This window comes from Vanessa tameamea, chromosome 14 (genome assembly GCF_037043105.1).
Source record: "Vanessa tameamea isolate UH-Manoa-2023 chromosome 14, ilVanTame1 primary haplotype, whole genome shotgun sequence".
Lineage (NCBI taxonomy): Eukaryota > Metazoa > Arthropoda > Insecta > Lepidoptera > Nymphalidae > Vanessa > Vanessa tameamea.
Genome location: NC_087322.1, coordinates 8,074,082 through 8,088,861, shown reverse-complemented (window position 1 = coordinate 8,088,861; position 14,780 = coordinate 8,074,082). Strand labels below are relative to the sequence as shown.

The window sequence follows — 14,780 nt, the reverse complement described above, 5'->3', positions numbered from 1 at the left end:
CATTTCTTTTTTATTTATATAATAGGTATTTTAAGGAACTCCTTATTAGTTTTCTCTATTTTACAAGTAATTTATATTAATTCATTTAAAATTTGACATTTAAATAATATTGTAAAAGAAAACTTTTATTAGATAAAACAATATCATGTATGGCTTAACAATGTCTAAAATTTTCCATTTGGCATGGTTCCTACTCTACAAGTAAATATAAAAAAATTATTTAAGTACATACATAACCTAATATTTTAATTATTCTAAGCAGCACTATTTTTTCTGTTCAAAAACTATTGTTCTTTCAAAGCAATTTGATTACTATTACGGTTTAAGTGAACCTGTTATCTATAATAATTTATACGTAAACTCAAGGTGAAACCGTATAATTGCCTCTACTGTCTAAGAAGTTGCGAAAATGATTGGGTTATTTAGAGGTAGTAGTTTGAATATTGTATTGATACTCAAAATAACTTATATTGAAGCTTAAGACAACACTTACGAATTAATTTAAATTCTAAATTATATATTGGGTTTTCGAATTTATCAAACTGAGTATAAATTCTATTCTTTTTTCGGCTAGTAATTTGGACGCAAATATTTCTACCATTATTATTACGTTAACATTACAATAATGATACTGTAGGATTATCTGGATTTAGCAGGGAATCCAACGGAGGTTACTGGAATGGTGTCATCGTCAATGAATCATATAAGTAAATAAACCTTTTTTATCTATTGGTTCAAATTTTTGCGTGGAGCTATACTCCTATCTAATTTTATTTTGTTTAATGTTAAGTTTTCACTGTAGCATACATTTAGAAAATAACTATTTTTTTTATAATAATTTAAATTAATATTATTAACTTTAGAAGAAACAATTGTTATTATTTGAATAGTAATATATTTGAAAGAAAATAGGTAATATTTTTATAGCATAGTGGTTTGTACAAAATTAATTGTATGATTTAGCTTTTTATTTAAATTATTAATGAACAAAGCCAAGTGTAAAGATCTGTCATCTGAAACAATCAAACTAATCATCACAATTTTTTTAATGTAGATAAGCGTTTCTGAAACAACCTAATATTGTTCCCTTATATACTTAATTATAACATATAACTAAAGTTTAAATTCTGACAAATCTTGTAATTATTTAAGCAATAAAATATAATCATTAGTATATATGTATGTATAAATGAAACACAGTGTAATTGTAACATTTTATTTAGGAGGCGAAACGAGCAATAAGTTCAGGAGAAATACAAATGAATGTCACACATTAAAATTGTCAATTTATCTATGAAATTACAGTAGGTATTATATGTATTAAAATTACAGTAACATGAACAAGAATACATTTACCTGATAATTACATCACACCAAATTACTCGCGCCAACAGTTATATACTTTGAAGCGGGTGCCGTTTTCATGAAATCTTAATATTTTTACTACTTGTACATTTATTAAATATTAATATTTAATGCACATAATAGTTAATACATAAAATAACAATTTCATTATTAAAATGGCGGAACTAGCAGACTAAGACAGGGCAGGTGTTAAACCAGGCCGCAATTGTAACTAATTTAACATTTGACAATTAAAAAGTATCAAATAAATAACACTAAATTAAACTGGAAAAAAAATGCATACAATTGTATTATTGATAATACTATATTAGATATAAAATGCAAAATTAATACGTTAGCATATCCTGCTCGATTTCCTAGATGATAAAAATGGTTTATTTAACAGGCCTATTAATTTTCGATGGATGACCGTCAGTACGTTAACTTTCTGGCAACACTAACAAACAAAGGTGAAGGTGAATACAGCCGAAGTCCCGTGCCCCAATCCGCCGCCGCGTTGCAGTAATATGTGACTACTACTCACTGGCTCCAACGAATCTCCCCGTATAAAAAAAGCAACGCTCGATAAATATATGTGTAGCTATAATTACATATTGTAACGATTTTACAATTTCACATTTCAACCATTTAAATTATTTTAAGTCTTATTATAATATAAACAAATTGTAACGTTTAATAGATTAGCCAATATAAGAAGGACGAAGTTCGACTTCCTGAGCAGAGATTGTATGTTCAAGAAGTGAGATATATATATATATATGTATGTATATTATATAAACTTCGCTAAGTTTCCGTGCACCGCGAAATATACATCAAAACATGACTCCCTCGTAACGTCGATGAATTTAATTGCTCAAAATACTTACATTTAAAGAGACACTTGAAGATAGAACAATAATTTATTTATGAACTTACATACAACTAACATTAGATCTAGGTATTGTCTTTTGTATGTCTGAAGAGTTATACATCGGGATCCGTATCATTAAACGACTCTAATGGCATTATTAGAAAAATACATTACAATATTACTGCAACACCGATATTTAAGATAAAGTTAAATACATATGTAATTTTTTTTTAAAGTCCAAAGTGCATGCATTTATTATGGAATATATTAAACGACACTATTTAGTAGAGGCCACATATAATATCTACATGGAAATAATTAAATGAATACAATTGCAGTTTTATAAACGTTGAAATTAATTTAAAAAATTATGCTAAATTAACTACTGAATACAAACGTAAAAATGCGATAAGGGACGCTGCACCGATTACAATGACATCTATATTTATCACAATGACTTTATAATATATTGGTATAATTATAATTTTGCCAATAATACATCAAACATCAAAATGCCACAAATATCTGGCAAGATTCAACAACGCTTACAACTTCCTCACCGTCTCGTGTATAACATACCTTACATTGTATACATTTCTCCATTTAGATAAATTATTACCCGCAGTTATAACTATAAAATCTAATCTCATAATAATTATCTAGTTTACGTGAAGTCACTATTAAATAATCCTCTGTCTTGGAAGGTTGGAACGAGATGCAAATAATGATAAAAATGTCAACATTCAAGATGAATATGATAATTAATTTATACCGTTTTAATTCACCGAGAGATTTATTTTATTATGTTTGTAATTCTAATTAATGCTTGTAACATTCGTTTTCCATATAAAAGCCGTCCATTTATAAAATGAAGACATGGAATGAACATTTTAAATTATAGCTAAGTCAAAAAAAATTATGTACGAATAACTCATGATTGCGATTCATAGAAAAAAACAAAAAAAAAAACAATTAATTTAATAGGCTCAATGAGGCAATATTATTCGCCAATAAAAAATAATGTTCCTTTTCAAGATTACACGTTATATTCGTTTATTAATTTCGTTCTGGTTTTCATAAAAATATTTTTTCTATAGAATAGGTCACAAAAAGTACCAAAGAAATGGAAGACCTGATCGAAACATAAAATTAAGAAACGATGCTTGGTAATATCATATTTTATGTTATATTTGTAAAGGGGTAAAATATTTCATAACTACAACATTGAGCTTTTGACACAGTTACAGATTCGAATAAAGTCGTCTATATGTAATACTGCGACATGGTGTAACAATATTTGATTATTTGCAACATAATTGTGTCCAACCACACACGTTAACTATTGCCATTTTTATTACACGCGTAGGGAGCGCAAACAAATGCTTATTATAACGAAATACGTCTTAAGAAAAAAATATATAAATTACTCTTTGGTATAATATCGCACCATAGATGCAATAGAGTATAGACGCATATTCAGGACAGTTTTAGGCCTTAATATAATTTATACAATAAAATTGCTTTAACTTTAAATAAATAAAACAATTTTATTATTAACGCAAAGATAATAATTTAAGTTTTATGTGTGTGGTCGTACTTATTTATTTAAAACTGCCAGATCTGACAAGCAACTTTCATTTTTCTAATATATATTCAGAAAGTTATCGTGGAATTAATCTTAACAATAGTGACAATATAATAATTGTTTTAAATGTCATTTCTTAGCAACAATATTCATTCATTCATATTTAGATTATAAATAAATAAAACAAAAAAGTTATGTTTCAAATGATTATCCAATATGAATTGTTTCATTCGTATGTAATTAAATAATTATAATAAATAATATGGATATGAACGAGAAATACTTTATCAGAACTGGCAAGTTTAATATCTTAAATCAAGAGTGTTGCCATTAGAGTGTTTACATATTTGGGAGGGGTACGGTGACCTGCACGTAGCTTATTGGGAAGTAGCCCGTCTTGCCGTTGACGGAGCCCTCGAACCAGTTGTCGTCAACTTTGTTGATCAGTGTGATCACGTCGTTTTCCTGAAGAATGCGGTTAAAACTTATATAGTTACATACGTACAAATACCTTAAAAAAACAGTACATTATGACTATAAGCTAAATGTTCATCAAAAATGATAAGTAAAATTTTGGATATTAATTAGAATCCAAAAAAAATAGAGAGATATTACAATAGATTAAAATCACTCAAAATCTATATCGGCTTAAATATTATTACCTTGAATCCAAGCTCGCCTTGATTTTCCGGCTCAAAGTCGTAAAGCGCGGTGCAGCAGGGACCCTTCGCGGCGGCGACCGGCGTCCGCGCGGGAGACTTCACCGGCGAGGGCAGCGGCGATGCTATATTATCATATTATTGTTATAAACATTGTCAACAATACGTTCGATTACTTCTAGTGCTATCGGATTACATAATGTATCCGGACTCGTGTTCGAGAAGATATCATCGTAATCACAGTCAATTTAATGTCGTGATACCTGTGTATTCATATAATGGTTGAATATTCACTGAATTATATAAAACCTTACGATTTATAGTAAAAATGAAGAAAATTTAATTATAATATACTATTATCGGTTTATTCAAAATCAGTGAATATTTTGAATCTTAAATAGTACTGTTTGAAACCAACTGCATTTGATGATAAAGCCGCACAAACATATCCTTAAAGCATTGCTAGAACATTCTACGGACAAAATATATAATGGTGAAATATGAGATTTGAAAAATTTCGTTATAAATTAATATTGTATTTTTACGATAGGGATGAAACGATGATTCTATGCTGATGATGAAGCTTGAGTTAAACATCGCGACATGCTAATATTTAACATACAACACGATAAAAACACTGGACCGTACAACATGCTTATGATGATAAGTCTATAATAAAAAAATATAATAACAAAAAATAAACACTAGATAACTTCTAAATAGATTCGAATAAAAGTGTATATTTAAGAATAATTAATAAATATTTCACGTTTGTTCGTGTTTTAATATATGTATATGTAATAATCCACCCGGTTCATTATAGCAAACGTTCAAAAAACTGTTAATGTTTATTATTTATTAAAAACTAAAGCCCCTATTTTTATGATCTTGAATGAAAATTGAACAATAAAATTATTGTCATTCTATCGTAGCGCTAACATTTAATGCAGAGGATGAAGCCTACTTTATTACTACTAGTAAGCTAACGGGAACAGAAGTTCGTGTTCAGTATATAAAAGAAATAATAGCGGTCCCAGTATGGCGTATGGAAACCAGAATGTTCGAGAGTAGTTTGCGAGTATAATGGTCACTGACGTTTGTAAAAGTGTAGTGTGTCGACGTGTCGGTGTATCGATGTGTCGGTGTGTCGGTGTTTGGTGAGCGGTGAGTGTGGTGTTACCGTTGTTAGAGCGCTGCGCGTTGGCGCCGGCGGGGAACAGCTCGAGGTTGCCGGGCGGCTTGTGCTCCGGGGAGCCCACGCGCGAGCCTCCTTCTCCGCGACGCAAACGAATAAATACCCAGCCTCAATTCACCTCTTATATTACTGACACATTCAAACCCTCGACATGTCTCTGACGTTCGTGTTGGTGAATACTTCTCCTTGACTACCGTTCATTGATGACATTTTAAAAGAACTCGGTGATATGTTTCGCACGATATTGAGAATCCGAAACGTTTTGGACTTTAAAATGTATATATAGAGTATAACACTGTGTGAGAAATTGTTGAAACCAATTAACTACACACACACATTTATTTTGACAGGAAGAAAGACAACACCGAACTGTCTACTCGTTAAAAGGGTAACGGAAGAAAAGTTATAAATAGAGGTACCAAATATAAATTACAACATTGACAATGTGTAATTGGTAAATAACATATAGTAAAACTATATGCAAAGTTTAGATCAATTCTTCTTAATTACATTTTATTTTTTGCATATAATTTTAAACATTAAAATCTTAAGGCTATAGAAATAAACATGGATATGGGAGGGGTTAGGAAATGGTTGATATTTTCGTCCATTCTGAAAAAAATAAGATGTTATGGTATCTCTTTAGATTCGACCACACCCTAATTCTGTACAGGCAACAAAACTAGCACCTTCTAAGGTTACAATTTGCCAATTTCGCAGCACCATGCGATATCAGAATTAATGACGCCGGTCCAAAAAAAAAACAGTCAGTCACTCATAAGAAGCAAAAATAAACAGCGAAAATATAATAAATTTAATCACGTGTTAGACAAATAAAAGTGTATATTGTGTAAAATTGTATTGTAAATTATGTTTGAAGATATGTCGATCGAAACGATTGCTTTTCGTCTGTATCTAAACTATTCTGCACGTAGAAATCTCAACAATATCGAGGTCCTTCTGGCATTCTTTGAATAATATGTATGGTACATGTTGTTTACAATCTTACCAGCCCCCAATCGAGGAGTTTGTTTACCTTAAGCAGAAGAGAGTTAATCAGAATTATAATATGAATTCCGTATCAGTTGAGTGGAAACTATATTTTTAAAGGGGCTTATCAATTCGGATGCATTTTTGTATTTTTCTTACCTAAGAACTCCGTCATTTATGTACTGATTTAGAAAATATTTTTAGTTTACTTTCCGTTTCGACATTGGTCATTTAAATAAGAAGATATTATATGGAGTCGGTTATTTTTTTGTTAAAATTTTATATTAATATAAAAGCATTTCGTTTTACGTTTAGTATGTCACACCCTTTCAATTCGGACCTCGTGACACAAGCCCGCAGTGCATCGTGCAGTGCCGTGTGTGAACAGTGAACATGTATGTATGAAAATAAATGAAAAAATATTGACAAAGGATTACTTTCATTGGTTTGTCGGTTTATTTTGAATTTTATGTTGGTTATTGATTAACATCAAACGAGTACAAACACGTTACAAGCATATTTGTATAATTATACACGTTTATCATCACTATTACTTGTTAACCTATTTGCCGGTTCTGATTGACGAGTCTACCAAAAACAACCGGGTCAGAAACAGAGCAGAAACTTTCACACAAATTCACCCACTCCACGTGTTAGTGTTCTATCATGGATATTATTTCTTCCTAAAATCCTCCACCAAACTAAGCTACGAACCGTAATCCAAAACCATAAACGAACAAAACATAACCAAAAAAAAAACCCGCAAATTAAATAGAATTCACCTGTCCATGGATCTCTTCCATTCTGTAACCTCGGTGCCGGGTGTGGTTTGAAACCGGGAGCGATAGGGGTTATCCTGGGAGCTTCCCAGGCGCGGAGGGGATCGATGGTATGGATGTCGCCCAAGGAGGAGGTGGGGGGGAGTCGCGCACGAGAGAGGCTTTGCGCGGAGCCGTACCGCCTACCATGGTTCAAGTCGTGGATGCCCTCTATTTGGAGATCGGCGAGAGTTTTGGGTACGAACTCCAGCTTCGGGCGGTTAACGGCTTCTTCTTTCCTGTTGATATTTAAAATTATTAAACTTGGCGTATTTAAATTACGAAGATTTTTGTCTTTATTAATTAGATTAAGATTGTTCTTTATAAATTTAGAATTTTAAATAATTTATATAATTGAATCTTACTTCTCCATTAGGGCGGAGACCAATCCCTTGAGAATCTCCGTGCATTGCTGGTGGTACTCCAGCAAGCCCTCCGCGAAGAAAGAGACTTGTGCCACTTGCTCGACCTATATATTCGTGTTATTGCAATTTTCTCTCCTTTAATCATGCTTACACAATCTCTATTACAACTATACGATACGTCATCTAAGAGAGCATATTAAGAAACTACAATAAAAGCTTCCTTTTATACAGTAACTGCAATGATTTATTTACATTTTCTCAGAGTAGATTTCAAATATTTCTGACATAGAATTTCATGCTTTATAGTAATAGAAATAAAATTTAGATGTCGTGAGAGATCACTTACATCATTATCAAGAAGATTAAACATTCCAATCTGAGCCAAGGTCAACGATTCGGCGAACTTCTCCTCAGCCTGTCTGATCTCATCGTCTGGAATGTGAGCGCCTGATGTATGCACGTTACATAGCGACACCTCATAATAAACCGAACCACCGGCGCACAATATTAAAAAATAAAAACAAATTAAAAATAAACAAAAAAAAAAAAGGAAAATAATACAGACCAAACGTAGGAAATAAAGAAGTTGAATTTATGCGATGTAAGGAAGCGTTGCGTGGACGTCGCAGAAGTGACAGGAGATCATGTAAGAAACGAGCTTATTTTATAATAAAAAATAAAGATTATATTAAATAACTATTAAACTACTAGCGGTACGAAATTTATCCAGCACTTTTATTCATATAACATTAAATTCACGTTTTTAATATTATTTTTCATACTTTTACTACCGTTTGTGTGTTTCTAGCCTTATTTTTTTAATAAAACATTATTTATTATAAATAAAGTGCTCTGTTTAGCTTTAGCCTACAATCCACTCGAACATACCGTGTCTTGGAGAACCGTGGCTTGGACTCATGTAAGGGCCTTTAAGGATGCCTTAATATTTACAAAATAAATTAACAACACGAAATGAAAGAAAAATCATAATAAAATATTTTACAAATAACATTCGATTCGGGGAAAATAAATTGATATAATTACCTTTCGCTTGTCTACGTCGCTTGCAGTCGAAGTCCAGCCTACGTCCCTGTAATTTCTTTCGGTGATGCTGAAATAATTTCATAAGCTGATAATTAATTATCCAATTAATTTTGTACACGTACACGTATTATACTATGTATGAAGGTTAGATTATAGAAAATCCTTCTAAATATTACTAAAGAGGAAAAACTGAACTGCTTAATGGGAGTGGCCGTTTTAAACGACAGGTATCATTATTAAATATATTACACAAGAGGCACTTCTAAAAATTTAATAACTCTACGTTCATAAAATGATTAATAAGTATACATATTTTCATAAAATGATTAACATACATTTATGGTTTTGCCCTTATTTTTTTTTGTAATAAATTTCCAACCCTTCTCCTTACGATGAGAGGAGATCGTTGCCCAGAAATAGGACAATCAAGGGCGGTTGCTTTATTGATTAGTTATTAAATTATTGTTTAAGTTTTCTCACCATAACTTCTTTGAGATCTTTGGTCTGCAAATGGTGAAGAGGCTCGAGGAAGCTTTGCTTGATGTTATCGTCCAGCGAGTATTTAACATCGGCCATTTGCTTCAGTGCCTCCCCCATCTCGATCAAACATTGTGCTGCACAGAATTAAAATATCTATCACACTATTCATATATTCATTTAGTGGTTCAGAATAAATATTGAATGTTTCACAGGCAAATAATGCAACTGAATACGATTATACAGCCTAAAATTAAATTTAGACAGGTTTGTATGAATGTCTTCAGGTGAAACAGAATTTTACAATTTAGTTCATTCTTATTATCGGCTAACTTTTATATTATTTTGTTTCAAAATCTGACAATTGTTTTATATTATATTGAATACATACCGAACACAGAATCTTCTCCAAGCTTCTTTCCATAGAGCAGCATGCAATCACCGAGCACGCCTTCGGGTTGCGGATAAGTGTTACTTTTAGCCTGACCACTTAATTTACTGATTCCCTTCACGGCCGCCATTTTTGCACGTGCAGTTGGATTCGGTTGTAGGAATTCTTTTGTCTTCGTTTGTAATTCTTCAACCAGCTCACACGTAACGTCTGTTTTCTGTTTTATGAGATAATATATGTTGAAAATTGAGAAAGCATACTTATGTAGTGATGTATTCATTAAAAAAAATCATAAAAAAATCTACGTTTTCTTTTTTAAAGTGTGAAGTATTATTTGTATGTATCAATTTGGCACGGTAAGAAAATATATAAGAATAGCGGCTGTGCCAACCGCAATGCGGACACCGCCGAGATTCCAGACGCCTATTCAATTACATTATATGCGATAAAGAGATAATGCATCATAAATCTATTTCAATAACATCGAGGTAATCATTGCCATTTTAAATTAATTCCCTCAGTAATCGTATATTTCATTAAGTTTGTATGGATTATAGGTCATTGACACATAGTGATGTGTACATTAAAAAAAAACGTTAATTTCTGGATAACGTATTTTGTATATTATTGGTTAATATCAATGGTGTAATGACTTCTGAGACACTAAATGGCAGATTGAATGATTTCCTTTATCCAGTCAGTTGAGCGAAAGTGAGTTTGTTTGTTTTCACTTTTAAAGATTGACTACTTAACCGAACGTCATGAAATTTTGCATACAAGTTGTCAGCGGGCGGAAACTAGTTATATAATATATATTTTTTATTACTTACTCTTTCCATCTCCACAAAATCCAGATCAAGCTTTGTGCCCTCGGCACCGCCCATTTTTTCTGTGACATACTGTAAAAAAAAAGTTAAAGCGTAAAATTTATAATCACTATCACATCTAAAACGTTTCTAAGCAGGTTATTTTTTTTCAATCAACACTATTTCTAAATAACATTAAAAAAGTTACACAGCACTGTATTTAATGAGTTTCTAGCGTGAGTACTTTTTATACGAATAAACGCCATTTATATTGTACACGAGACACGTATATGAACTGTGTTAAATGATTATGCATCATAAAATCGAAATAATTTTAAAAGCAATTTTAGTTTCCATTGAAGATTATAGTAATATTGTCTAGACGGTAAAATTAATTGGAAATTAAGCATGAGATGAAAATAATCTTATGTAATGTTTAAGCTGCAAAATTCTGACACTAATAATTATAGCTATTGAAGCATACGTATGTTCGTTTGCGTGTCCAAAGCATCGTACGTAAAATTATTTTTAAGACCTCAAAATGTAGTTTTATATTTGCAAATTTAATTAAAGAAGGTTAACGTTAAAATAACAAATATAAAAATATGGCTATATTTATAAAACATAAGGATATAAAGGTTTGTATGCTTTGTTTATACAGTACACATCATTTTACAACTAACCATAAAGTAATGTTACCACTTAATGGTGATACCACGTTATACATATTCAAAAGAAACGGTACAATGAGAAGAGATTTCTTATTTCGTATGTAAAGCGATTTCTACATAAATAGCATCGATAATCAACAAACAAATTAAATCGAAATGAAAAAGATAATGGATTGTTTTAATTATATTTGTTGGGAAAGCCAGCAAGCTAATGTCTCTCTGATAAATGGTGGCCACTGGTCATAAACATCGGCATCTTAAGAAATAGAAACACTTCTTACGACGTCAATGTACCGTCAACCAAAGGATCTAGAGCTTTAATACGAAGATTGAAGTCGGTTGTCAACGCGTAGTATATCTGTGTAAAGATCCTTTAAAACAGTGTCAGCAGTTTCATCGCAATATGAACTTTATAAAAAATTAACAACCGTCCATTTCATTCGTCAATTGCCGATCTCATGATGATGATTGAATACGTAATAGAAAATGTCATTAGAAATGTATTTATTGATGAAAATACGAAATTAGAATATAACCGTGAGCCGATCAGGAGACGCTTGTAACGTATCACATGACAAAACGTGATTATATTCAATAAAAAAATATAATAACGTAACGTTAACATTTGCTGTTATGTGATACCGGTACATTGATATAACGTTATCGGTCTGTCACTGAATTTTGTCGGATTTATTAAAACTGACAGAAAAGTTATAATTACATAAGTTTTAAATCAAATACATATATAAAAGCCATCTAAATATAGACATAAAAGCAGACATTTAATCCGATCAAATAAGTTACATAATTCAGCGCTTCACTAGCGCCTCGGGCCAGTCTTCAAATGTCTGGTTTAAAATTGTAATATAAAGTAATTATTTTCATTTTATGAAAAGGATTTGCTAAGGTTTTATCACAATATGTACTTTTATTTTTAGAACGAGTATTAATAGATCTTTCTGAATTCACGTTATATTCCATATTTAATCTATTTATACCTTCGTAATTTTCGTTTGTCACAATTTCTTTATTTTTATATTATATTGTTAAAAATAAATGAAAATAATCCTAATTATAATTGTGTTTCATGTCTTTTTAAATTAAGTAATAGTTACTAAATACTGTGTTCTACATATATAAAAGAGTTTTGTTATTAAAAAAAAATCGTTCGGAGGTTGTGAATTAAAATATGTTTAGCATTTTTTATAATAAACGAAACTGTGGGTTATGTAATGTATTGAATATGGTTTCAACAATTCCTTAGACCATTTAAATGGTCCATATAACCTATTAAAATCATTATATATATATATTTTTTTACTATATTTGTTTAAATTTGGCCTTTTAATCATATAACAGTCGGAATTTAATTAGCACAACGTTCACTCAATTCCTGCTCGTGTCTCAAATACCCTCAAACATGGAGGTCATCGGCCCTTTTAAAGGTAATTGTGGAAATCATATAATACACGCCAACAAAAATAGAATTCAAAGATGATAGGAAGTCGAAATTGATAGTATAATTTCTTTAATCGCGTCTATATAACAAAATACGATTGTAAATGGGATTGAATGACACACAATAGTATAATTAATTTTCTATAATGGTTGTAAGTTACAAATGTAAAAATATACTTTTAAATTCTTATAATAACAATTAATATATATTTTTATTGACATTAAGGCCTTGATTTTATACAAATAAAATTTTTAATTAATTACTGTACTTCTTACAATATTTATAACGTCTTCTCGATAGAATTGTGTCTACGTCGGCAAATTTCGAATAGTAGCTTGCGCATGAGATATTATAACTATAGTTCACTGCAGTGCAGAAGTACAAGTGAACCAAACCTTTACTCGGTTACCAAGGCACTCCCGCTTTCCCTAATGCTAATGAGTTTTTTTTTAAATAATTATTTATTACAATGTATTTATAAATTTCCTTTACCGAATTGATTCGTCAAAATACGGCACATCCTATGCACTATATAACTTTATTAAACGCACTTATCAATTAGCCACGGAAGTGGGTCAAATACGTATCTCGTGACGGGTAGCTCATAGCCCTAGAAACAACATTTTAAATTTTTTATACCCTAAAATATCAAAATACTTTTTTCAAGCTGTATTTATTAAGTTCAGCTTTTGTTATCATAAAGAAAATATCGAGTGAAGCGAACGTATACAAGCTTTTTTTTATTTCAATAAAATAATCGCTTTGTGCATTTAAAGCAAGCAATATTTCATACAAAAGGGGTGAATTATCGGATCTCTCGGTCGAATACAAAAGCTCTGGTCGGGGTCTAACCTTGACCGAGTTGGGCGAAAACTTCCACCTATAGGAGATTTAAACTGCACCGCAATGCTCTGCCGCTTGAATACTTCCAATTAGTATTGCCATTTCAATATTGAAATTTAGAAAAAAAGCCTATCACTTTTAATGCCATATTTTGTAAGAGAAAATATTAGATACGATATTTTTCTAAATCTTTAATGAAACGCGACAAAAATAGAAATATTGTACGAATTCATTTTAAGCACTTTGTTTTATATAAGTCTCATGAAAATAGAATGGATCAATTCTATTGACAATTAAATAAAATCTCTAATACGAAAAGTCTAATTTGTACATTTACAATTCATACCAAAAAAAAAAACGTGTCAAAATTAGTAAGATGCTTCGAAAGCACCGATTAACAGCATGTTCTTACCATACATGTATATAGAAATTACTAAATTATAATCAATAGAATAAGGTTTAAAGACGATTTGATACTATGTATCCGTTGAGGTCTTGTCATGTCATCATGCCAGTTTCATGAAGGTATCTAGATTTTTCATGTTTAGCTTACCATTTGCTCAATAGAACGATGACGTAACGACAATCTAGCGACGAGAAAGTCAATAATTTCAAAATAATTATCTTAGTAATTACCTACATATGATGTTTGAAAACAATTGTATACAAAATACAAAGAATATAATTATAGTCTGTAATAATTCCGAATAAGGTTCTTCATGCGTTAATAATCCACGCACATTGTCACAGGACTCTGTAACGAGTTGCCATGAAGGCCGTTATAATTGGGGCAAATCGAATATATAGGACACGGTGGGGCTGTGGGTCACGGTCGCGTCGGTTTTCATCCCCCACGCTATGATTTGAACCTTGTAACATTATTTAATTGATCACGTTCGGATACAGGAAATTATGCAACACTGAAAGCAGCTCATGAAATGAAAATAGCGAGTTACAATCGTATACAAATGGCATGAATAAAGCTAAATCAGGAGATGAAGTTACATAATAACTCGTCCTTAGTAGTTATTCAAAATACAGGACAGACTTTACTACTATTAAATTAAAAGATATTTTTTCTTGGCGTTCGCTTAAAATATATAACATTATTATTCCTTAAAATAATAATTAATACTAATATAATAAGTATAATATATTTTTACAACACCTGATAATTATTTGCTCAGTTGTCATTGTCATCATTGTTTATGATTTATTAAAATATCATTCTCATTATTAAAGTCCTACATATCAGTACCGCA

At 31.0% G+C, this 14,780-nt stretch overlaps 1 protein-coding gene across 9 annotated transcripts in view; it reads right to left on the bottom strand.

The window, feature by feature from the left end:
- Positions 1-1,202: 1,202 nt before the first annotated feature.
- Positions 1,203-14,780, bottom strand: part of LOC113398644 (endophilin-A) — a 37,809-nt gene continuing 24,231 nt past the window's right edge. For 2 of the 9 annotated variants that reach the window (XM_026637492.2, XM_026637493.2), the window contains exons 3-12: positions 10,570-10,638; positions 9,740-9,956; positions 9,352-9,485; positions 8,872-8,938; positions 8,716-8,766; positions 8,174-8,274; positions 7,828-7,931; positions 7,427-7,701; positions 4,463-4,584; positions 1,203-4,265 (exon numbers count right to left, since the gene is read on the bottom strand). In XM_026637492.2, coding sequence (XP_026493277.1) covers positions 4,140-4,265; positions 4,463-4,584; positions 7,427-7,701; positions 7,828-7,931; positions 8,174-8,274; positions 8,716-8,766; positions 8,872-8,938; positions 9,352-9,485; positions 9,740-9,956; positions 10,570-10,638 — 1,266 coding nt within the window. In that variant the 3' untranslated portion in view covers positions 1,203-4,139. Of the gene's footprint in view, positions 4,266-4,462; positions 4,585-5,418; positions 5,733-7,426; positions 7,702-7,827; positions 7,932-8,173; positions 8,275-8,715; positions 8,767-8,871; positions 8,939-9,351; positions 9,486-9,739; positions 9,957-10,569; positions 10,639-14,780 lie in introns of those variants that run through there. The other 7 variants (XM_064216887.1, XM_064216888.1, XM_064216884.1 and 4 more) reach the window with 7 other exon arrangements.